This window comes from Pelophylax lessonae, assembly GCF_965119305.1.
Source record: "Pelophylax lessonae genome assembly, chromosome: 2".
NCBI lineage: Eukaryota > Metazoa > Chordata > Amphibia > Anura > Ranidae > Pelophylax > Pelophylax lessonae.
The window spans coordinates 227,330,372-227,354,946 of record NC_138769.1 but is presented as its reverse complement, the minus strand read 5'-3'; the positions used below and the strand labels follow the sequence as shown (position 1 = coordinate 227,354,946).

Here is a 24,575-nt window from a genome sequence, read left to right as displayed (position 1 = left end):
CAGCTTCTGGGCATGTCCAGAAGCTGTGGAGAGATGACGCGCCAGCACCGGAAGTGACGAGAGGGGCCGGTGCAGGCGCATTCTGGGAGAAGAGGACATGGATGAGGACGCAGAAGAGGATGCGCTGGCTTCAGCTGCCCACATCCGAGATGGCAGCGCTGAAGAAATTTTCAAAGTATTTCTTCTAAAAAGGTAAGTGCGACCCGGGACGGTACAGAGGCTATCCATTGTGGAATGCACTAGCCCCGACTGTCCCGGGGGTATTTTTAGCTAAATTTCGACCCCGTGGCCGGAACTCCGCTTTAACTTCCTGTTGTGGGGGTGACAATACAGTGCCTCTGATATTTTGAAATCCCAAATCATGTCAGCTCTGCCTGGCTCTAATCTGTCTGACCACAGAACACATTCTTATGAAAATCAGGCTGTAGTCCAGAAGGGTCAGTGGTGAGTGACACCAATGCATGGAAATTCAAAGCAGCAGCCTGCCTCTACCTCAGCCAGGAGTTTAATATTTCAAACATAGTATTGTGCATTTTGCATTTTTAACTAGTGAGCATGAGATGTCCCAGCTGTCCAGGTGAGTAGCTACATCGCCAATTAGTGGAGTTTGTAAGTTGCTACTTGCTGGCTGGGTCTGAAAATCTGGAACATTACATTACACATTAATTACCGTCCAATTAAGGTTAACGTTCACACTGAACAGGGCATCATGCTTTAAAATGCTAAGACAGACTGCAGACACCATCTGGTTAAATGTCGAACATAGTGAAAAATCAATACATTTTTGCAATATACACTGCTTAAAAAAAATTAAAGGAATACTTTGAAAACACATTAGATCTCAATGGGGAAAAAGATCATGCTGGATATCTATACTGATATGGAACTGGGTAATGTATTCGGAACGAAAGGATGCCACATCATTTGATGGAAATGAAAAGCTTTAACCTACAGAGGGCTGAACTCAAAGACAAGACAAAGAAAATCAAATTAAAAACAAATATGCAGCAGGCTAGCTCATTTCGCTGAAATTTCATTGCAGCAACTGAAAATGCTACTCAGTTTGTATGGCTCCCACGTGCTTGTATGCATGCCTGATGTCGGGGCATGCTCCTTAGAAGATGGATGGTGTCCTGGGGTATTTCCTCCCAGGGCATCACTGAGCTCCTGAACAGACAGAGGTGCAACCTGGTGGCGTCAGATGGACCAAACTTAATGTTCCAGAGGTGTTCTATTGGATTTAGGTCTGGCAAGCATGGGCAATTCAATGGCAGTCATCCTCCAGGACCTGGCTGCATACTTTCGCCACATGAGGCTGGGCAATGTCGTGCACCAGGAGGAAGCCAGGACCGACTGCACTAGCATAGGGTCCGACAATAGGTCCAAAAATGTTATTCCAATACCAAATAGCAGTCAGGGTGCCATTGCCTAGCCTGTAGAAGTCTGTGCATCCCTCCATGGATATGCCTCCCCAGACCAAGGACCCTCCACCAAACTGGTCATGCTGAACAAAGTTACAAGCAGCATAACCTTCTCCACAGCTTCTCCAGGCCCTTTCACGTCTGTCACATGTGCTCAAGGTGAACCTGCTCATCTTTGAAAAGCACAGGGCTCCAGTGGCGGACCTGTTAATTCTGGTGTTCAATGGCAAATGCCAATCGAGCTCCACGGTGCCAGACAGTGAGCACAGGGCCCACTAGAGGAGGTCGAGCCCTCAGGCAACCCTCATGAAGTCTGTTTCTGATTAAATGGTCAGACATTCCCACCAATGGCTTGCTGGAGGTCATTTTGTAGGGCTCTGGCAGTGCTCACCCTGTTCCTCCTTGCACAAAAGAGCAGATACTTGTCCTGGGTGATGGGCCTTCTTTGGCCTTGTCCAGCTCTCCTAGAGTAACTGCCTGTCTCCTGGAATCTCCTCCATGCTCTTGACTGTGCTGGGAAGACACAGCAAACCTTCTGGCAATTGCACATATTGATGTGCCCTCCTGGAGAATTTGGAATGCATGTGCAAACTCTATAGGGTCCGGATATTGCCTCATGCTACCAGTAGTGACACTGACCCCAGCCAAATGCAAAACTAGTGAAAAACAGTCAGAAAAGAGGAGCTAGGAAAAAAAGTTCTTTGACCTCCACCTGTAAAACCATTCTGTTTTGGAGGTTGTCTCGTTGTTGCCCATCTAGTGCATTTGTTAATTGCATTAACACCGAAGCAGCTGAAACTGATTAACAACCTCCTCAGCTACTTAGAGGTGGAAAGTCAGAAAGGTTTTTTTATCTCAATGTATTCTATTCATTAAGATAAAAAACGTTGTGTAGCAGCTGCCCTGCCCCAGCACCCCCCAATTTTTACCTGAGCCCCATCTTTGTCCACGAGTCCCTCGGCCACCTGGGACTCCATCCCCCCCCCCCCCAAAATTGGCTGAGACACAGCCGTGTGCATTTGGCTCACGTGGCTGTCAGTCAGTTAGCCAATAAGGGGAAAAAAGAGGCAGTGCTGAACAGCAGCTCCGTGTCTGAATAGACACATGGAGCTGCAGCTCGGCTTGGGTTTCCCCCATAGCAAGCTACTTGCTGAGGGGGCACTCTATAGGAGGGAGGGGCCAGGAGCAGCAAAAAGGGACCCAAAAAGGGGAGGATAGGGGAGGATATGGGCTGCCTTGTGCAAAACCAACTGAACAGAGGAGGGAAGTATAACATATTTGTTGTTTTCTTTAACAAAAAAAAAAAAAAACAGGAAACTTTACAAACACTAAGATAAAAAGCCTTCAGCACCCCTAATACTTACCTGTGCCCCCTCTCTGTTCAGCGATGTCCACGAGTCCCTCGGTCGTCCTGGGACTCTCCCTCTTAATTGGCTGAGATACAGCTGCGGCGCAACTGGCTCCCACAGCTGTCAAAGTCAGCAAGCCAATCTGGAGAGAGAGGGGGCAGGGCCGGACAGCCTAGTGTCTGAATGGACACACAGATGCAGCTTGGCTCCCATAGCAAGCTGCTTGCTGTGGAACACTTGATGGAGGGAAGGGCTAGAAGCAGCAACGAGGGACCTGAGAAGAGGATCAGGGCTGGCCTGTACAAAACCAACTGCACAGAGGAGGTAAGTATAAAAAGGTTAATTTTTTTATTTATTTATTTTTTTTAAACTAGACTTTACAATCACTTTAACTGACCAGATCAATATCCCTGCAGTTTAATTGATTGATGCTATACTCCAATTAAAAAAAGTGTTCCTTTATTTTCTTGAGCAGTGTATTTTAGAGCTGCTCCTGGATAAAATTCCAGAGGCTAATAACATTGAAGATCCTTATTAAACAATCTGTCTTTCCTATGAAATTGACATTCTGCGCAGAAAGTCAGGTTAGACAAGTAATCCAACTACTATGACTGTTCCAAACATGTATGAGTCACAGGTATTAAAATGACACAAATAAGCTCCAAAAAGCAAGGTTTGCTACGGATACCATGAGTTAGATACCAAGGCTCCGTTCACATGTAGGCGTTTTTGGGGAGTTTTTCTGCTCAAAACGCCCAACAAGACAAATCCTATTCATTTCAATGGCCCCTGTTCACATCTGAGCGTTTTGATGCTGTGAGCAAAACGCCCAAAAAAGTACATGAGCTTCTTTTTGGGCAGATTACAGGCGTTTTCCATTGGTCTCTATTCAATCTAAAAACGCCTGCACAAAAAACGCCTGTAAAATCGCTGTAAAAAAACGCGCAAAAACGCTACGCTCAGGTGTAAATGTAGCCTAAAGCTAACGGGAGGGTTCACTTTTGTGTTAAATGCAAGTTCCACTTATTACATAACAGATTGCAGATTTAGGAACAAAGTTAGAGATAAAGACATTTTTTCCAGGGTTTGATGGCAAATATATTATAGTCTGGCTTATACATATTCATCTCTCTCCCCAAAGGCAAGAGAACTGTCCATCCTTGCTAGGGCTCAAAAGCCAGTACCTATTGTCATTTTATTTCCTGACTTGGCTGCATTTCTGATTCAGAGTAAGCACACTAAAGAGAGACCATTAAAAGTGCTTGCAAACTTAAAGAATTGCCCCCTGCAGGTTAAGGCTATAATGTACTAGTATGCACTGCATACTAGCACATTATGACAGTTACATTACAAATTGAGTCTTTCAGCAGCTCTGCCCGTTTGAATTGCAGGGTCGTAATGTCACTCCCACACATGTGCCTGGTAACTGGCACAGCATTCTCTGCTTCCACTGTCAATTCACTGTTCCACGCATGCAGAGAGTACTGCGCATGCACCAATTACGTAAACACAGAAGCAGATGCCAATATTTACTAAATGGCAACACATACAAGTGGTTTCAAAGACACCTACAAGTAAGCCTTTTTATATTCTTACTAGGAGAGCAAAATCAACTTTTTGACTTTATTACGGCTTTAGGTGTCCATTTATGAAAATTTTTTTCACCGTTCACTTCTCGGCAGTTCTTCGGGGAAAATTATCACCTCTGGCACCCTTTTTATGAAGCGGTGAACTTCAGTTCTCACAGGGTGATCAGAGGAGAAGTTTTTCTGTGTAAAAGTGAATGGGCCGCCTGTAATCTCGTGAGACAAAGTGAGATTACAGTACGAGAAACAGTTTAAAAAGCAGTGATAGATTATCACTATTGAGTACATGTGCGTTCAACCCCCACTAATGTTAATAAAATAATTAGCCCCCCTACATAAATTTACATATATACTGCATACACACACTAATATTATATATATATATATATATATATATATATATATATATATATATATATATATATATATATATATATATATATATATTGGCAGGGGGACATGATTACTGTGTTGGGGGGGTCTGAACGAGGAAGTTGATAATCTTTTCCCCCCGTTTCTCCCCCGATTCACCACCTCCAGGCTGGTGAATCTGGGAGTGTGAATTCTGACCCAGATCACCAGTGAAGTGCGGAGATCGCAGCTTCATAACCTGCCATTTGTCTGTCAATGACAGATTCTCCATGTGTAGAGATGATCAGCGGAGAACATGTTCTCCCCCGATCATCTCTGTTTCATAAACCAATAAAGATCGGAAATGAGCTGCGATCAGCAGGATCACTGCTCATCTCGGTTTCATAAAAGGACACCTCTATAAGAAAGGAGCCATCATTAGTAAAGATTTTCAACCATGCTGCTGCGTATTTTGAGGACTTACGATTTCCAAGTATCCATTGACAATAACATTTATACACAGCAAGTGCACCCTTTAGAAAATAATCCAGTTAGAGTTGACATGAGCTTTAAATTGTTCTCATGTTGCAAATAAAAATATGCCTATAATATGCCTTCACACACATTATGAATTATACATCTTCTACAGAATATACAGGGCAGGGGAGTTTAATGAAGAACCTCAGATTACCATTTATGTAAGCCAGGCATTAAAAGGTAAACTTCGGGAGTAGAATGGGCAATCAACAAACAGCAAAACACCACAATTTCTCCACAAATGGGAGCAGAGAGAAAAAAAAAAAAAAAAAACATTCAGATAGAGTCCTATGTAATTTCTCCATTTTCATTAATTGCAAGTTTAGTGAATAAATCTTATGTACAAATGTTCACTGCGAGCTGAATCCACAATATTTATGAGCACCAATTATCAAAATATATGCCGGCCCGGAATCAGATTAATTGCTTGCAAACAAACATCATGTGGCCAATGTATGAATGCTAGAAAAGTCTGATTTCTGAATATACGATTACCCTAATTCCTCTAATGTTAAGCACTGGTTTTACACGGATTCAGTTAAGACTACATACAATGAGCGTGGCACTAAGTGCAATTTTCTTTCCTTCAACCACATGTTCCCGCTTTAAATTTTGTGAGAAGAGCCAAAAAAGACCATACCACAATGAATACCACATGTAAAAAGCCAGTCTACTGTTCCAAGTAGGACACAGGTCTAAAAAAGCAAAAATGACATGCTGCACAACAAAGTATTGTCTCCACTCTTCCACTTTTAAATAACTTAGGAATGATGAAATAACTGCTTAATGTAACAAATTTACCTGTGCTCTTTATGCTCCTGCAGCTGACAGTCTCGACATGTCAATCTATCACACGTTTCACAAAACAGTTTGAGCTGTTCTTGTTTATGGACAGGACAGAAAACTGGACGCTGGCCCGACGCCCCAACAGATTCTGTAAGAAACGAAAATAAACTAAAAAGATGCACTTATGGATGTGTGCACAGAAATATATAAAAAAGGAACTCCATCACAAACAGCATATGTACAACCGCCTAATTCATGTAGAGGTCATTGTCATTATTAACCACTTAAGCCCCAGGCCTATTTCGGACACTTTGTTTGCAAGTTAAAATCAGTATTTTATCCTAGAAAACTACTTAAAACCCCCAAACATTATATATTAATATATTATATATATTTTTAGCAAAGACTCTGGAGAATAAAATGGCGGTCATTGCAATATTTTTTGTCTCGCGGTATTTGCTCAGCGGTCTTTAAAACGCCATTTTTTTGGAAAAATTTCGAAAAATCAAATTTCACTGCATTTAAAAAAAACTAGACAGTAAAGTTAGCCCATTTTTTTGTATATTGTGAAAGATGATATCACGCAGAGTAAATAGATACCCAACATGTTACGGTTTAAAATTGCGCACACCCGTGGAATGGCGACAAACTACAGTCAATAGAAATCTCAATAGGCGACGCATTTAAATTTTTAAGTTACCAGTTTAGAGTTGGAGTGAAGCTCTTTTTTTTTTAATTATTGCTCACGCTCTGGCGATTGCGGCGATACCTCACATGTGTGGTTTGAACAATGATTTCATTCGCAGCTCGACTTCCATATACGTTTTCTTTCATGCGCGAGCCAACTGCGGCAGGGCGGCTAAAACATTTTTTCTTTCCTATTTAGTTTTTTTTTTTTAACTTTATCACAGGTTTTTAAAAATAAAATAAAAAATCTGATCACTTTTATTGCGGTCACAAGCAATGAAAACATCCCTTGTGACAGCAATATGCAGTGACAGGTACTCTTTATGGAGGGATCGAGGGTCTAAAAGACCCTAGACCCCTCCACCACACGAAAACGGCATTTTTGAATACACTCGACTTTTGAATCTGCTGCCTTTAGCAGCAGAGTAAGGGTACTTTCACACGGCCGCTCAGTGTGAAAAGTCCGCTGCGGGACTTTTTTTTTTTTCCATGGAGCGGATGACATTTCTGTCATCCGCTCCGTGTGTCCGCATATCATCCCATCCATTTGCGGATGATATGCGGACATAATGTAAAGGCCCGTACACACGTACCGATCGTCGGCATACAAACGTCGGTGGACGAAGGATCTGCCGATTGTACGCGTGTTAGTATGGTGCCTCCGACAGATGTCTGCGCACAATCCGCGGACAAAAGTCTTTCGTGCAAACATGAAAATATTTGTATGCCGACACCAGAACGGACGATTGTTCGCCTGTCAGTACACAATTCGGCCGACAGACCGCAGATTTGCAAGACTGGGCATGCTCAGAAAATAGAAAACACAGGGAAAGTTAACCATTACATGACATCACTTCTGCAGTCGGCGGACAAAATTCTTGTGCTGTCCTTGTGCTGTCTTTGCACTTTTCAGCAGACACCGACATCCCGGGGAGAAAAGAGGAACATTTGTAAGCCGACCATCGGTACGTGTGTACGGGGCTTAAGTCTATGGGCATTGCGGATGTCAGCGGATGACATCCGATTTTCCTTCCTTTCCGTTTTTTACACGGAAGGAAAAATGGGGTTCTGTTCCATTCGAAAAAACGGAACAGAACTGAAAGGAGGAAAATCGGATGTCAGCGGATGGTATTCCGCTGACATCCGCAGTGCCATTCACTTACATTATGTCCGCAAATCATCCGCAAACGGATGGGATGATTTGCGGACACACGGAGCGGCCGTGTGAAAGGACCCTAACCCGGATGTGACGTCATGGAAATCGGAGACCCGATCAAAGCCGCATCCGGCTTAGATCGGGGCTCCATCCAGCCGGCGGACATGCCGGTTGGGTGCTCGGGGTCTCCCCGTGGGACGGGAGACCCGGGCAAGGCGCCGCGGAAGGCGGCAGGATGGGGGGGGAAGCTAGAGGCATTAACCCGGTATAACCCCGCAAAGTCGGCCGACGTATATATACGTTACTTTGCGGTAAGTGGTTAATCCTTGTAACAATCTGACTTCACAAATGCGTTATGTATCAATATGCATATTTCTTCTAAACTGCAATTTGGAATAAATGAGACTAGTCATACCCATGGTATGGAGTAACAAGATGGATTTTAATGGCACAGCATAGTTTACACTAGTTTATAAAAACGGGATTTTTGACTTATCGTAAAATCCTTCTCTCTTAAGTTCATTGACGGGTCGCAGTTCTCTGATTCATATCAGTAGGGTAATACTGCTCCCTACAGGAGTAGGACACTAGGGAGAAAAATCCCAAAGCAGTGCCATAAAATGAGGGGTGGAAACAGCAGAAAAGAACAAGTCCCCAAGGCCAAACAGCCGACCAGGCAACATAGGACTCGGAGCAAAAGAGGAGGCCCACCTGAAACCTACTGATATGAATCAGAGAGAACTGCGTCCGTCAACGACGATAGAGAAAAAAGACTCCACAAAAGACAAAGACATCCATCTCACATTAAAAAAAAAAAAATTGCAATTTTTTATGTCACACGGTATTTGCACAGCGGTTTTTCAAAAAGCATTTTTGGGAAAAAATACACTGATGAGATTTTATGCAAAAAAAACCACAGCCCCCACAATATATAGCCAGCGACCACTCCCACTGCGCCTGAAAGCGATTCAGCGGCTATTTAGCCGCTCATACCGCTTTTATGAAAATGCTAATCGCCAGCTGAAAAAAATAAATTAAAAAATGCTGGGGCTATGCCTGAGATCTTTAGCCACAACTCCGGTAAACCCACTTGCAAGCCTCAACATACATACACACATATATACATATTATATATACATATATATATATATATATATATATATATATATATATATATATATATATATATATATATATACACATATACATATACACACACACACATATATATACACACACACACACTTATTGCAGTCGGCAAGTGGTTAAACTTCACTGCTTGTATAGTAACAATGGGATACAACGGCTACAAAAAAAAAAAAAAAAACAATGCTAACCGATATCTACGCTTTTCTTCGCACTTAAAGATCTTTAATCGACAGCACACACTGATTTTAGAACACCAGCATTTCTTTTTTTGACTGTCTACCTTTCTACATCTTCCTGGATTCCTTTCATGCTATGTAGGAGGGAGGGATTTGGGTTTTTAGAGCAATGGGGGTCACTTTTCATTGGGGTACAACCTAGATGCTAAAGATGGTTTGTACCTAAATGGAAGGGGTCTTTTGTGCTAGGGGAGAGGTTTATGGGAAGGCTGGAGGAGTTTTTAAAGCAAGGATTGAGGGGGTGAGGGTAAATTAGATTATAATGGGGCAAACAGGTCAGACAGGGGTCAGCCCCGATTGGTGGGTGGAATGGGGAAAGATGGGGGGAGAGTTATGGCAGAGGATAAGAAGGTTCCCATGTTATAACCATTGGAAATTGTACTATTTGTACCAAAATAAAAAGTATGCAAAATAACAGTGTGCAAAATGTGATAATGAATTAAAAAGTCTGTTCACCAATGCCAGAAGTCTGCCAAGAAAAATAGGTGAGGTGGAAGCTCTGATGCACGAGGAGAACTATGATTTAATTGGTATTTCTGAATTTTGGCTTCATTCTTCACATGACTGGGCTATTAATATTACTGGCTATGCTCTCTTTCGGAAAGACAGGGTAAAACAGAGGGGTGGTGGTGGTGTGTCTCTATGCGAGAAGTGATCTCAAAGTGAGTGTAAAAGAGGACCTAGTTGATGGAGAGTGTGATGAGTCTGAAGCAGTATGGGTGGAAATGTACATGTGTGTGCGTAATACAAAGATTATCATTGGAGTTTGTTATAGACCTCCCAGTATTAATGAGGTGGTGGAAAATCGGCTCCTGGCACAGACAGAAAGGGCTGCAAGGGCAGGGACAGTGATAATGGGGGATTTTAACTACCCAGACATTGATTGGAGTAATGGCACTGCTGGAACAATTAAAGGGGAAAAATACATAAACCTATTACAAGACAATTTTATGGTACAGTTTATTGAGGCCCCCACTAGAAACGATGCTCTGTTGGACCTGGTAATCTCAAACCATGTAGAGCTTATTAATAATGTTCATATAAAAGAATATAAAAGAACATCTGGGTGGCAGTGATCATAACATAATTTCATTTAATGTTAGCTGTAAGCAAAAAAAAACACATACAGGAAATATAAAAACACAACTTTAAGAGCAAATTTTCCAAGGATGAGGGCTGGGAGGGAATATTGGCATCGATGAGCACAGAACAGAAATGGGAATTTTTCAAAAAGACTTTATGCAAACTCACTGCAAAGTATATTCCCATAGGCAATACGTTTAAAAGGCTAAAAATAAAACCTATGTGGCTCACGGCCAAAGTTAAAAAAGCTATACAGTAACTAAGAAAAGAGCTTTTTAAAAATATAAAAATGAAGGAACACTATCATTGATTAATTGTTGCAAAGAATATAACAGAATATGTAAAAAGGAAAGCGAGGACGCAAAAATTCAAAATGGACAGATTATAAAAGAAAGGGCAAACCCTAAAAAATTCTTCAAATATATTAATAGTAAAAAAGTTAGGTCTGAGGAATGAAGGCCCTTTACAAAATAATCAGGAGTGGGTGACTGGGGACAAAGAGAAGGCAAATTTATTAAATACTTTCTTCAGCTCTGTGTATACAAAAGGAGCATGGGGGAGCTCATGACCATAATGAGGATGGTATTGACACAGCCCCAAATGATCCACAATGGCACAAAAGTGATATGGTCCAGAAATATTTAGACAGAATAAGGGTGGATAAAGCACCTGGACCAGATGGCATCCACCCAGGCATCCTAAAAGAATTGAGCGCTGTAATTTCAAAGCCATGGTTTCTAATTTTTAGGGACTCGTTAAGGACTGGAATAGTACCACTGGATTGGCGTAGGGCCAATGTAGTGCCTAAATTTAAAAAGGAATCCAAGTCTTTGCCAACTATAGACCTGTTCGTTTAACTTCTATAGTTGGGAAGATACTGGAGAGTTTAAAATAAGACCACATAGATGAGTTCTTGCTGGAAAAAAAAATATTTTAACAGACAGCATGGATTAATGAAAGACAGACGTTGGCAAACAAACCTCATTTCTTTTTATGAGGTGGTAAGTAAAACCTTGGACAGAGGGGTGGCTTTGGACTTATTGAGCAACTATGTGGCAAATGAGGTTTAACGTTGATAAATATACAATTATGCACTTGGGGGCTAAGAATATGCATGCATCATAAATACTAGGGGGGAGTAGAACTGGGGGAATCCCTAATGGAGAAGGATCTAGTTCTGGTAGATCCTAAGCTTAATAGCAGCATGCAATGACAAGCTGCGGTTTCCAAAGCAAGCAAGTCCTTTCTTGTATTAACAGAGGCATGGACTCCAGAGAGAGAGATCATTTTGTCCCTGTACAAATTAGTAAGACCTCATCTGGAATATGCACTTCAGTTTTGGGCACCAGTTCTTAAAGGATATTGGGGAACCGAAGAAAGTGCAGAGAACTGGAACCAAACTGATAAGAGGCATGGAGGAGCTCAGCTATAAGTAAAGATTAAAGGAACTAAATTTATTCTCTTCAGAAAAGGAGATAAGGGTGTATATGATCAACATGTATAAATACATAAGGGGTCCATATAGTTAACTTGGTGTTGAGTTATTCACTTTAAATTCAACACAGAGGACAAGGGGACACTCTTTACATCTAGAGGAAAATAGATTTACTCTCCAAATACGGAAAGGTTTCTTCACCGTAAGAGCTGTGAAAATGTGGAATAGACTCTCTCCAGAGGTGGTTCTGGCTAGCTCACTAGATTGCTTTTAAAAAAAGGCCTGGATTCTTTCCTGGGTGTACCTATTTATAGGTAAAGTTGATCCAGGGAATATCCGATTGCCTCTCGGGGGATCAAGAAGGATTTTTTTTTCCCCTACTGTAGTAAATTGGATCATGCTTTGCTAGGGTTTTTTGCCTTCCTCTGGATCAACTGCGGGTATAGGATTGTGTATATGGGGATTGTATGGTTGGGTTTTCTTTAAGTTTTTTTTTTTGGTTGAGCCAGATGGACTTTTTTCAACCTAACTATGTAACTTCTACCCAGCGGTTTACATTCCATTTCTAAGAACTATATATCCCATAGTACCTTGCTGCCTGCAAGCTGTGATTGCTGTACTCATTCTAGAAACATAGAATGTGTCGGCAGATAAGAACCATTTGGCCCATCTAGTCTGCCCAATATATCTGAATCCTCTGAATAATCCCTGGCCCTATCTTATATGAAGGATAGCCTTATGCCTATCCCATGCATGCTTAAACTCCTTCACTGTATTTGCAGCTACCACTTCTGCAGGAAGGTTATTCCATGCATCCACTACTCTCTCAGTAAAGTAATACTTCCTCATATTACTTTTAAACCTTTGCCCCTCTAATTTAAAACTGTGTCCTCTTGTGGTAGTTTTTCTTTTAAATATGCTCTCCTCCTTTACCGAGTTGATTCCCTTTATGTATTTAGAAGTTTCTATCATATCCCCTCTGTCTCTTCTTTCTTCCAAGCTATACATGTTAAGGTCCTTTAACCTTTCCTGGTAAGTTTTTTCCTGCAATCCATGTACTAGTTTAGTAGCTCTTCTCTGAACTCTCTCTAGAGTATCTATATCCTTCTGGAGATATGGCCTCCAGTACTGCGCACAATACTCCAAGTGAGGTCTCACCAGTGTTCTGTACAGCGGCATAAGCACTTCTCTCTTTCTACTGCTTATACCTCTCCCTATACATCCAAGCATTCTGCTGGCATTTCGTGCTGCTCTATTACATTGTCTTCCCACCTTTAAGTCTTCTGAAATAATTACTCCTAAATCCCTTTCCTCAGATACCGAGGTCAGGACTGTGTCAAATATTCTATATTCTGCCCTTGGGTTTTTACGTCCCAGGTGCATTATCTTGCACTTATCCACATTAAATTTCAGTTGCCAGAGTTCTGACCATTCTTCTAGTTTTCCTAAATCCTTTTCCATTTGGCGTTTCCCTCCAGGAACATCAACCCTGTTACATATCTTTGCGTCATCAGCAAAAAGACAAACCTTACCATCGAGGCCTTTTGCAATATCACTTATGAAGATATTAAACAAAATTGGTCCCAGTACAGATCCCTGAGGTACCCCACTGGTAACATGACCTTGTTCTGAATGTTCTCCATTGACTACAACCCTCTGTTGTCTGTCACTCAGCCACTGCCTAATCCACTCAACAATATGGGAGTCCATGCTCAATGACTGCAGTTTATTGATAAGTCTTCTATGTGGGACAGTGTCAAAAGCCTTACTAAAATCTAGATATGCAATGTCTACTGCACCTCCACCGTCTATTATTTTAGTCACCCAGTCAAAAAAATCTATAAGATTTGTTTGACATGATCTCCCTGAAGTAAACCCATGTTGTTTTTCATCTTGCAATCCATGGGATTTAAGATGTTCCACAATCCTATCCTTTAATAGGGTTTCCATTAATTTGCCTACTATTGATGTCAGACTCACTGGTCTATAGTTGCTCGATTCCTCCCTACTACCTTTCTTGTGAATGGGCACGACATTTGCCAATTTCCAATCTTCCGGGACGACTCCTGTTACTAATGATTGGTTAAATAAATCTGTTAATGATTTTGCCAGCTCACCACTAAGCTCTTTTAATAATTTTGGGTGTATCTCATCAGGACCCTGTGACTTATTTGTCTTCACTTTAGACAGCAATCTTAGAACGTCTTCCTCTGTAAAGACACATGCATCAAACGATTCATTAGTCATCCTTTCAAGTGGAGGTCCTTCTCCTTTTTCTTCTGTAAAAACTGAACAGAAGTATTCATTAAGGCAGTCGGCTAGCCCTTTATTCTCTTCTACATACCTTCCGTCCTTTGTTTTTAATTTAGTTATTCCTTGTTTTAATTTCCTTTTTTCATTTATATATCTGAAGAATGTCTTATCCCCCTTTTTCATAGACTGGGCTAGTTTTTCTTCTGCCTGCGCTTTAGAAGTTCTTATAACTTGCTTGGCCTCTTTCTGCCTAATCTTGTAGATTTCCTTATCTTCATTGCTCTGGGTTTTTTTATAATTACAAAATGCTAGCTTTTTATTTTTAAGGATTTGGGCCACTTCTGCTGAGTACCACAGTGGTCTCTTCCTTTTTTTGCTTTTACTGACAAGTCTAATGCAATTTTCTGTTGCCTTCAATAATGCACCTTTTAAGTAGTCCCATTTCTCCTGGACTCCATGTAATCCGTACCAGTCTGATAAGGACTCATTTATGACTAATTTCATTTTTGAAAAGTCTGTTTTTCTAAAATCTAAAACTTTTGTTTTTGTGTGGTGTGACTCTTTCACAGTTCTTATATTAAACCACACTGACTGGTGCCTTCTGAAACTCGTCCTCTCAGTAGCTCTGTAGTTCAGATGGCAGACTTACAGCAATGCCTACTCACAGGGCATAGTGAATGTGTGTCACAGATCAAGTAAGTAAATGTGTGAGATTCCTCACACAGTTTACAAACTTCAAGATAATTTAGAACAGAAGTAGGTTAGAATAATTAAAAGAAAATGTGGAAATTAACATAATGATTTTACATTTTGACCATAAATACACTTTAGGTTCACACTGTTGCAAAACCACTTTTAATACAGCATTGTATGGACCAAACGTTTTCGTCGACTAAACACAATTTTAGTAGACTAAAATATGACTAAAACTAAAACAATTCAGATGACTAAAATACGACTAAAACTAAAATGGCATTTTAGTCTTAAGACTAAAATACGACTAAAACTAAAATGGCATTTTAGTCAAAAGACTAACTAAAATCGAATTTTGCTGCCAAAATTAACACTGGTGCATGCTGAAAGCATAAAGCGGTTGTAAACCCGAAAATGAAAAAAAAAAAACCTGCAAGACAAAGCCATAATGAGCTAGTATGCATCACATACTAGCTCATTATGCATTACTTACCTTAGAACGAAGCCCCGACGCGGACCCCCGGACATCGCTGCGGGCGCCGCCATGATCCCTCGGGCGTCTCTTCCGGGTTCGGCGGCTCCAGCGCTGAGATTGGCCGGAGCCGCGATGACGTCACTCCCGCGCATGCGCGGGAGTGATTTTCCGGCAAGCTGCCAGCTAGGAAAACTGAAGGTCCCCCCGGACCTTTAGAGAGCATGCGCCGCTCGAGTGAGCGGCTGCATGCACTGCAATATCTATTAATTATACCTACAGGTAAGCCTTATTATAGGCTTACCTGTAGGTAAAAGTGTCAAAAAGCGGGATACTACCGCTTTAATACCACCATAAATAACATTCGATCTTTCACTCCAGGACCAGCAGTAGTATATAATGAGTTTGGAAATTGTAGAGAAATGCTTAAATAATGCATTACAAATTACAATTGAACTACATACATTCGATTATAGATGACTAAAATGAGTTTTAGTCAACTAAAATGTACTGCAGTTTTAGTCGACTAAATACGACTAAAACTAAAAACACTTGCAGAAGACTAAAATGGGACTAAAACTAAAATGCCATTTTAGTCCTAAGACTAAAACTAAATTGAAATTTGCTGCCAAAATTAACACTGGTATGGACACAGATCCACCTTCAGACATTTTCAGATACATTAGCAACCTGGTTTACGGGATTTAGCCAGCCATTCTTTTGCTGTAAAGAAGATTATCCCTACTCCCGACCAGCCCGGGAGAATAAATAAGGTGCAGTTTCAGCAGACGTGTCTCCACCAAGCCACACGCCTGGATTCATATCGGCCTGCCCACCAGAGCTTAGTCATAAGTCCAGGTTAATATGACAACTTTGAGGGGGGAATCAATTTTATTAAATACAGACCAAGCCCCTGTTCACAATGGTGAGCTTCAAAATCACGCTTCTTCAGGGCAATATCAAACCCGCACATCAGTGCGATTCGCACTGCCGATTCCATTGTGGCTTGCAACTCACAAGTCACTATGAAACCAGCAAAAAATTGCAGGAACCTTTTTCAAAGTTGCTGCGACATGAGTGGAGGCAATATGAACAGTTCCAATCCAATTCAAATTGCATGACAAATCGCACCGGTGTGAACGTGGGCTGAAACATATACACTGGTTTGTTTTTTTACCAAAGATAATGTAGCAGAATACATTTTGCCCTAAATTTAGAACGAAAAAACTATTTACAGAGTTTATAACAAAGAAAAACTTTTTAAAAATGTTGGTCTTTTCCTTAATATAGCAAAACAGATTGGTGATTACATACCACCAAAGGAAAGCTCTCTGCCCCATTTGGTTACATTGTTGCATGACTAATGGTCAAATTGTGACAGTGCTGAAATTTGAAAAATGGCCCAGGCAGGAGGGTGGGTTAATATTCTGGTCTTCAAGTAATTCAACATATTGGGCATTTGTTAAAAGCTGTATGGGATTATTTACCCCCCCCCCCCCCCCACAATCATAATTACCTAGATGTATGCAGCATCGGTGTGATGCTACATCGGTCCCCCCCCCCCGCCGGCGCGAACAATAAGAACCGAACTATCCAACACCGCCAAACCACTCTGTTCTCAGAGCTCCCTGAGCAAAGAGCTGGTGACAGTCACCGCTCTCTACTCTGTCCACCCACCCCCCTCGCTTACTGGAGTGCCGAGCTGTGGAAGGGGCAGAGGCCTTTTCAGGTTCTCAGTGGCACAGAGAGGCTGAGCCGAGTGCAGGTCCAGGCATGTTGGCAGATCCCAACTCAATTGTCGCAATCTCGCCCAAGCCTGGACCGGCTCTGATGTCAGCAGATTTCAGCACGCTGTCTAATGAAAAAGGGTCACAGGTGTGCAAAGCGAACTGCACTTCTATAATCCACAGAAGCACAGCCGAACGAGCTTCAGCTGTACTTCTCCTGTAATACTAAATAAAACCCTCCCAGTTTAAAAGCATCAGCACTGACCTCGAGTGCAACACATTTAAAGTGGAACTTAGTGTGTTTGTTACCCCAGCATTTCATATACCGGATGTGCCTGCTGTACCATGTACTTGTATGAAGAAGTCTCGTTCTCTTTTTCCTTCCTTTCTACGAATTCCCTGGTGTTCCTGCTAGTCCCTCTATTCTATTAAAAACGGACCACACTAAGCAGTAGAACACATTGTGGTCAGTTCTCTAGCTGTGCTGGGAATTCAGCCTGCTCTCCTCCATTGATTAGACTTGTCCTGACACGCCCCCCTATGCACAGCCAGTCATTTACTGGAAAGTTTACTATGCTATTGCTTTTCATGCTGCAGCTTTTATGCAGCTAGGAAGAGAGGGAACGTTATCACTTCTAAAAAAGGAGGGGAAAAAAAAGGTATTTATAATTTGTGTTTTTTTTTTCACAAATGTTTTGCCTTTCATTTCAATTTTAAACTGAATGGGTTGTTTTACAAGGTGATAGTTTTACAATCACTTTAAAGCGGTAGTATCCCGCTTTTTTTAACTTTTACCTACAGGTAAGCCTATAATAAGGCTTACCTGTAGGTACAATATCTCCTAAACCGGCACGGTTTAGGAGATATTTGCAGTGCATGCAGCCGCTCACGAGAGCGGCGCATGCGCTTTGAAGGTCCGGCGGACCTTCAGCTTCCCTTGCCGGGAGCTTGCCGGAAAATCACTCCAGCGCGCATGCACAGTGCCGGAGCCGCCGAACCCGGAAGAGACGGCGAGGGATCATGGCAGCGCCCGCAGCGATGTCCGGGGGTCTGGGTCTGTGTCGGGGCTTCGTTCTGAGGTAAGTAATACATAATGAGCTAGTATGCGATGCATACTAGCTCATTATGCCTTTGTCTTGCAGGTTTTTTTTTTTGTTAGTGTTTTTGGGTTTACAACCGCTTTAAGTCACTATACTTAGCTCATCTCTAATGATCTGAAGCCTGTGAGGGGGGCCTCTGTCAGCATCCTCGCCACCTTCCGGGTATCAATCTTCACGCAATGTCACTGACCAGCACAGGATGATTTAACTCCTGTACAGCTCCTACGCAGGAGTGTCATCTGAGCACACAGAGGACCATGCCAGCAGCATAAAACTGCTCGGTTTACATGTCAAAGAATATTAAAAGCAGGCAGGTAGTTTTATTTATTGAAATATTCATTGCATGTCCCCTCTGCGATAAATAGCCTGCTTGTAAGTTTTTAAAAATGCCTTTAGTTCTGCTTTGGGAAACCGGAATCTGCAAACAATTTCTAAAATTCCCGCACTGTACACAGAATACTCTAAAAAGAAAAAAAAAAACTGCAGAAGAGTGCATAAGTAGTAAGAAAAATGCGTTACCTGAAGATACATCTTCTTTCTTTGTGATCATGTGATCCCTGGTAAATTTAACTCTTTGATGAGCTTCAATACAAGTCTTACAGAGCCATTCTCCACATTCCACACAAAACCCAACCGCACTTGCATTATCTTCACAGCTTGTACAAACCTAAACGGGAAAAAAAAATATGCATTAAGTTCAATTTAGAGTGTACACACACAGGTAGAGAAATAATGAAAAAGTTACCTTGGGAGTCCTAACCTACATACAAACATTTGCTCTTGTAGTACTTCTACAGTGCCTTGCAAAAGTATTCACCCCCTTGACTTTTTACATATTTTGTTACATTACAGCCTTAAGTTCAATGTTTTGTTAATCTGAATTTTATGTGATGATCAGAACACAATAGTCGAAGTTGGTGAAGTGAAAAAAATATATACATAAAACTTTTTTCGAAATAGAAAATTTGCATGTGCGTATGTATTCACCCCCTTTGTTATGAAGCTCATAAAAAGTTCTGGTGCAACCAGTTACCTTCAGAAGTCACATAATTAGTGAAATAATGTCCACCTGTGTGCAATCTAGGTGTCACATGATCTGTCAATACATACACACACCTTTTTTTGAAAGGCCCCAGAGGCTGCAACACCTAAGCAAGAGGCACCACTAATCAAAACACTGCTATGAAGACCAAGGAACTTTCCAAACAAGGGGCAATGTTGCTGAGAAGTACAAGTCAGGGATAGGTTATAAAAAAATATCCAAATCTTTGATGATCCCCAGGAGCACCGTCAAATCTATCATAACCAAATGGAAAGAACATGGCACAACAGCAAACCTGCCAAGAGACGGCCACCCACCAAAACTCACGGACCGGGCAAGGAGGGCATTAATCAGTGGCAGCACAGAGACCCAAGATAACCCTGGAGGAGCTGCAGAGTTCCATAGCAGAGACTGGTCTTAGGCCGCCTCCCTCAGCCTCGTCACAGTGTCTTTTACCCGCCGCGGCCACACTGGAGTCTGCATGCTGCACAGAAGGTCGGTCGGGACAGTAAGTTCTTCTACATCTAGTAAATGAACAGTGACCAACAGTCTGACACACGTTCTGTATCTGTTCTGCAACACAGCCGCCGTGGCCACCCACAGCTGCCTGTGCCAGCCAGCAGCCCAGTCCCACACCCACTGTGTACCAGCCAGCCACAGGCCCTGCCTGGGTCCTGACTGTACAAGCTAGCCAGCCACAGGCTCTGGGCCTGTACGTGCCAGGCCCGCTACCACACAGTGTGCCAGCCACCAAAGAGTGATGACAGCCACCCACCCACCCGGTGCCAACCAGCCAGCCACCCACCCGGTGCCAACCAGTCAACCACAAAAGGGTGCCACCCACCCACCACCACAGGGTGCCAGCCAGCCATTTTGTTTAAGCCTATATTAGTGTCTGACTCTCGTTGCAATGGGGATGGAATGCATTTGGTGTTGAATACAGAGGTGATGCAAGGATCCCACACTGGGGAGTACAATAAAGAAATGTTTCTAGGCATGTTAGAAGAATGGGGAATCGGCAAAGACCGAGTGATGCTTGTGCTGCGAGACAGTGGAACGAACATGGTTAAAGGTATGAGACTTGCTGAAGTGTCAGACCTCAGTTGCATGGCACACACCCTCCAATTGGTGGTAAATGATGGTCTGTCAAACCAGAAAGCTTTGCTGGACATTATTACCATGCTGAAGAAGTGCGCAGACCATTTCCACCATTCTGTTCTTGCCGAGCAGCGACTGAGGTGCATTCAGGAAGACCTTGGCCTACCAAAAAAACAACCTGATACATTCTGTTCCAACACGATGGAACTCAACGCTACACGTTACAACGGATGACTAGAGCAGAAGAGAGCTCTCGCTATATATTCTGGTGAATATGGACTTGGGAGGACATTCTTGTCCTACTGCAGATCAGTGGGACATAGTAGCCAAAATTATAGAGACGCTTGTACCCATTGAGGAAGTGATACTGGAGGCGAGTCATTACGACTCATCCGTTTCCTCTGTGATCCCATGTGCGAGAGTCCTGAAGATGCTTCAACAGAATAAAGGACCCAACAAACGTGGAATCAAAGCACGTAGGCAGGCCATGAGGGACAGCCTCGCCAAAAGGTTTGAGAAGCATGAGGAGGAGAATAAAAATGTTTTGCTTGCATGTCTTTTGGATCCTCGATACAAGAACCATCCTCTCTCTTCTGATGATGTATTGGCCAAGGCAAAGCAATTGCTGACAGAATATATTCAACAGAAGGTGCAGGAGGTTAACCCTGAAGAAAACAAAGTCAAGGACAAGAAGAGAAGGTTTCTGATGTGGAAGAGCAAGATGCAGGAGAAAAATGCCCCAAAAGACAACGGACAGAAGAGAAAATTCATTGTGGTCAAATAGATGCATTTTATTGGGGCATCATGCAGAGGATTCATCAGAAATCAGCAATAATGAGCCTCTCTATTTGAAAGAACCAGTAATTGACCGAAGTGGTGATTTTCAGTGGTGGAAAGAAAATGAGGCACGCTACAAAAGACTTGCTTCTCATGCTAGAAGATACCTTCCTGCTCCTCCTTCCTCAGTACCAAGTGAGCGTGTTTAGTGAAGTAGCAGCAATTTATTAAAAGAAGCCGTTTAACTGGCAAACATGCTGAAATGTTATGCTTTCTGCACTATAATATTGTTCTACTTAACTGGGAGTATTAATTTGAATGTGTAGTAGAAGTGTCTGTCCAATCCACTGTCTAGCTTGTGTCCATCTATTTTTTTCTAGCAGTTTTGCACTGACTGCGCTGCAGTCAGTGCATAACTGCTAGAAAGAAAAGTAGACATAGTAGACAGTGGATTGGAGTCGGTGCCAGTGGACTACGGCTGCAGTAGAATGCCACTCACTGCTGCAATAATTTTAAATCACTACTGAAGTAGTGATTTAAAATTATTGCAGTGAGTGCCCTACTGCAGCCGTAGTCCACTGACTACAGTCCAATCCACTGTAGCTGTTGCCTTGCTTTTTTTCTAGCAGTATTGCACTGACTGCACTGGTTGCAATGAGTGCCATACTGCAGAGGTAGTCCTCCACTGACTCCAGTCCAATCCACTGACATGTGTAGCTGTTGCCTTGCTCTTTTTCTATCAGTTTTGCACTGACTGCACACTGCAGTAGTTGCAGTGAGTGCCTTACTGCAGAGGTAGTCCTCCACTGACTCCAGTCCAATCCACTGTGTATGTGTATTTATTGTGTAGCTGTTGTCTTGCTTTTTTTTCTAGCGGTTTTGCACTGACTGCCCTGCAGTAGTGAATTAAAAATATTGCAGTGAGTCCACTACTGCAGCACTTTATTATGCATTAATGCAAAATCAGATGATGTGAAATGCAAATGTCCCCGCAAGTGCACTTTTCCTATCAGTTTTTATGCAGTTAAGGTGTGAAGAATGTTAAATACGTTACTCTTTCTTTATTAACATTTTTATTAAGAGATGTGTCAAAATTTGTGGGGTTTTTTTGCAAACTTTTACATGTGTGAAAATATCGGCAAATATCGGCCGATACCGATACGCGGTCTGCAAAATATCGGTATCGGCAATAAAAAAAAAACGATATCTGTCGATCACTACCTAATATGTGATCTGACCCTTCCGGGTCTGGGGCATGCGTTTCGATGTCCGCCAGCACCCGCCGATTATACAGGAAGGATGACAATCTGCCTACGTAAAACAGGGAAGACTATTTGTTCTGTCAGAGGGAAGGTTTTGATCTTGTGTTTCTGCCTTTCCCTAGCCAAAGCACCTTGGGTAAGTACAGGCTAGGCACACAGTTAACCCTTTTATTCCCCCCTGTTAACCCTTCCCAGCCAGTGCCATTACTACAGTGAAGGTGCATTATTTTTTTTTAACACTGATCACTGTATTAGTGTCACTGGACCTCAAAAACTTTCAAGTGTGTCAGTTAGGTGTAATAGAAATCTCAGTTTGTAGACGCTATAACTTTTATGCAAACCTATCAATATACACTTATTGGGAATTTTTAAACCAAAAATATGTAGGAGAATACATATTGGCCTAAATTGATGAAGAAATGTGATTAGAGCTGAAACTAATCGATCTAATATAATATAATAGTTGTCAACTATTTTTATAATCGATTAGTTGGTCTGCATACAGGAAAGCATTATTTGTTTGCATATCAGAAAATACAGTGCAGCACATGTACAGCTCAGTACACTAGTCATACATGTCAGTATACACAGTGCAGCACACATACAGCCCAGTACAATATCCATACATGCAAGTGCCTATGAAATTGTGAATGTGTGAGCAGCAATGCCTTATGGGACATGCAGTTCTGAGAAGGAAGTGAGTGATGCTAAAAAGGCAGAAGATTTTTTTTAGCTTGCTATAGGGGCACTCTGAAAGCAGGAGGCACCAGAAGCACCAGACCCCAGAAGAGGAGGATCAGGCCTGCACTGTGCAAAACCATTACAGAGCAGGTAAGTAGGACATGTTTAAGAAAAAAAAAAAAACATTTACAATCACTTTGAAGGCTTTGGGCAAGGAAGATCAGTATATAAACCAAAAGAAGCTGGAGGATGATAGACTGGAGGTGAGAGAAGACATAGGCATAAGGCATGGTGTTAAAAAAATAGCCCTTGACGCTCCATTCACATATAGGCATCTGGGATCGCGGCGATCACGAATCATTGCAAATCGCGGGATGCCCATGCGATTACCCTGACTTGCAATGGCACCCCCAAACATGGCACAATTTTGCCGCGATAGTTGCCTGACAAATCGCAGTAAAAGCATGTAAACAGAATCACGGGACGCCTGTTCCCCAAAAGAAGTTATTGTACTTTCTTTGGGCAACAGGCGTCCCACGATTCATTGGGCGACAATCGCAGCAAAGTCAGGCCATGTTTGAGGTGCCATTGCAAGTCACGGGAATCGCACGGGTGTCCCGCGATTTGTAATGATTCGGGATCGAGGGCAGAATCGTGGCGATTTTGCCCCCGATCCGAGACTCCTATATGTGGACTGCTGGAAACGAGAGGTTCAAATGGACAGAGTTGACCAGGTCACTGTAGGTAGTAGCAAGGACTAACCCAGATGAAATCATGTGCTGCAATAAAGCACAATGATGGGAAAGCACTACGTCACTTTGAAAGCAGGCCACAAAACTGTCCAGTTCAGCAGTGTGTTTACTGTACAGCTTTTTTTTGGTTCAAGTTCAAATCCTAATGTAAGGGACAGTATAACCAAACTGTCTGAATCCTGTGTCCACATGTCACATGCAGGTTTCTCCCATTTACAAGTTGTCATAGGACGGTGCTGATGCTGGCAGCAAAAAAAGAAGGAAGAGCAAGAGCAAGAGCAGCACCAGGAATGAGATGGAATTATGCTGGTATTTACACACCAGCACTGAAACATAACATGTATTTATGGCACTAATACATATATGCATTATTGATAACCATGTATACGGGTCTGAGGAGTGCACTTCTTTAGAGATAAATCAACTGGATTGCTTGGCATTTACCATATATACCCATAATTAGTTTAAAAAAAAACCTGAGAAAAAGCATATTAAGGTTTATGTCCTACCTGCTCAGACTTTTCATCAGTGCTGCTTGGAGATTCAGAGGTGTCTTTCACAAAATAATTATCCACTAGATCTATTTGTCTGCATTCTTGTCTGCAAACCGGGCACCGTATTACTCCAACTGAAAAAAAAAAAAAAAAAAAAAAAAATAGTTAATACAAAGTGAACATGTATATAGAAATATCATGCACATTTCAATTTGTCTGTCTGGATAAGTACTTCTATCTTGTATGCATTAATTGCCCATCCACACCATTTTGGGTGAGCTTAGGTGACATTCAGGATGAGAGTCACCGTAACTATTGTGTGAACAGGCACTAAAAGACATTCAAAATGATTACCAATTCACAAAGGTTCCGAAACGTTCAGGTGGTGCACACCACAGAAACAGTCTGGATGCGTTTCTGCATGTGTGTTATGACGCATTTTCAATGT

The 24,575-nt window shown here is 42.1% G+C and overlaps 1 protein-coding gene across 3 annotated transcripts in view; it reads right to left on the bottom strand.

Moving 5' to 3' along the window:
- TRIM33 (tripartite motif containing 33) overlaps positions 1-24,575 on the bottom strand; it is a 271,501-nt gene that overhangs the window by 186,040 nt on the left and 60,886 nt on the right. For all 3 annotated transcript variants that reach the window (XM_082246208.1, XM_082246207.1, XM_082246206.1), the window contains exons 2-4: positions 24,143-24,261; positions 18,541-18,688; positions 6,046-6,178 (exon numbers count right to left, since the gene is read on the bottom strand). In XM_082246208.1, coding sequence (XP_082102334.1) covers positions 6,046-6,178; positions 18,541-18,688; positions 24,143-24,261 — 400 coding nt within the window. The remainder of the gene's footprint in view (positions 1-6,045; positions 6,179-18,540; positions 18,689-24,142; positions 24,262-24,575) is intronic.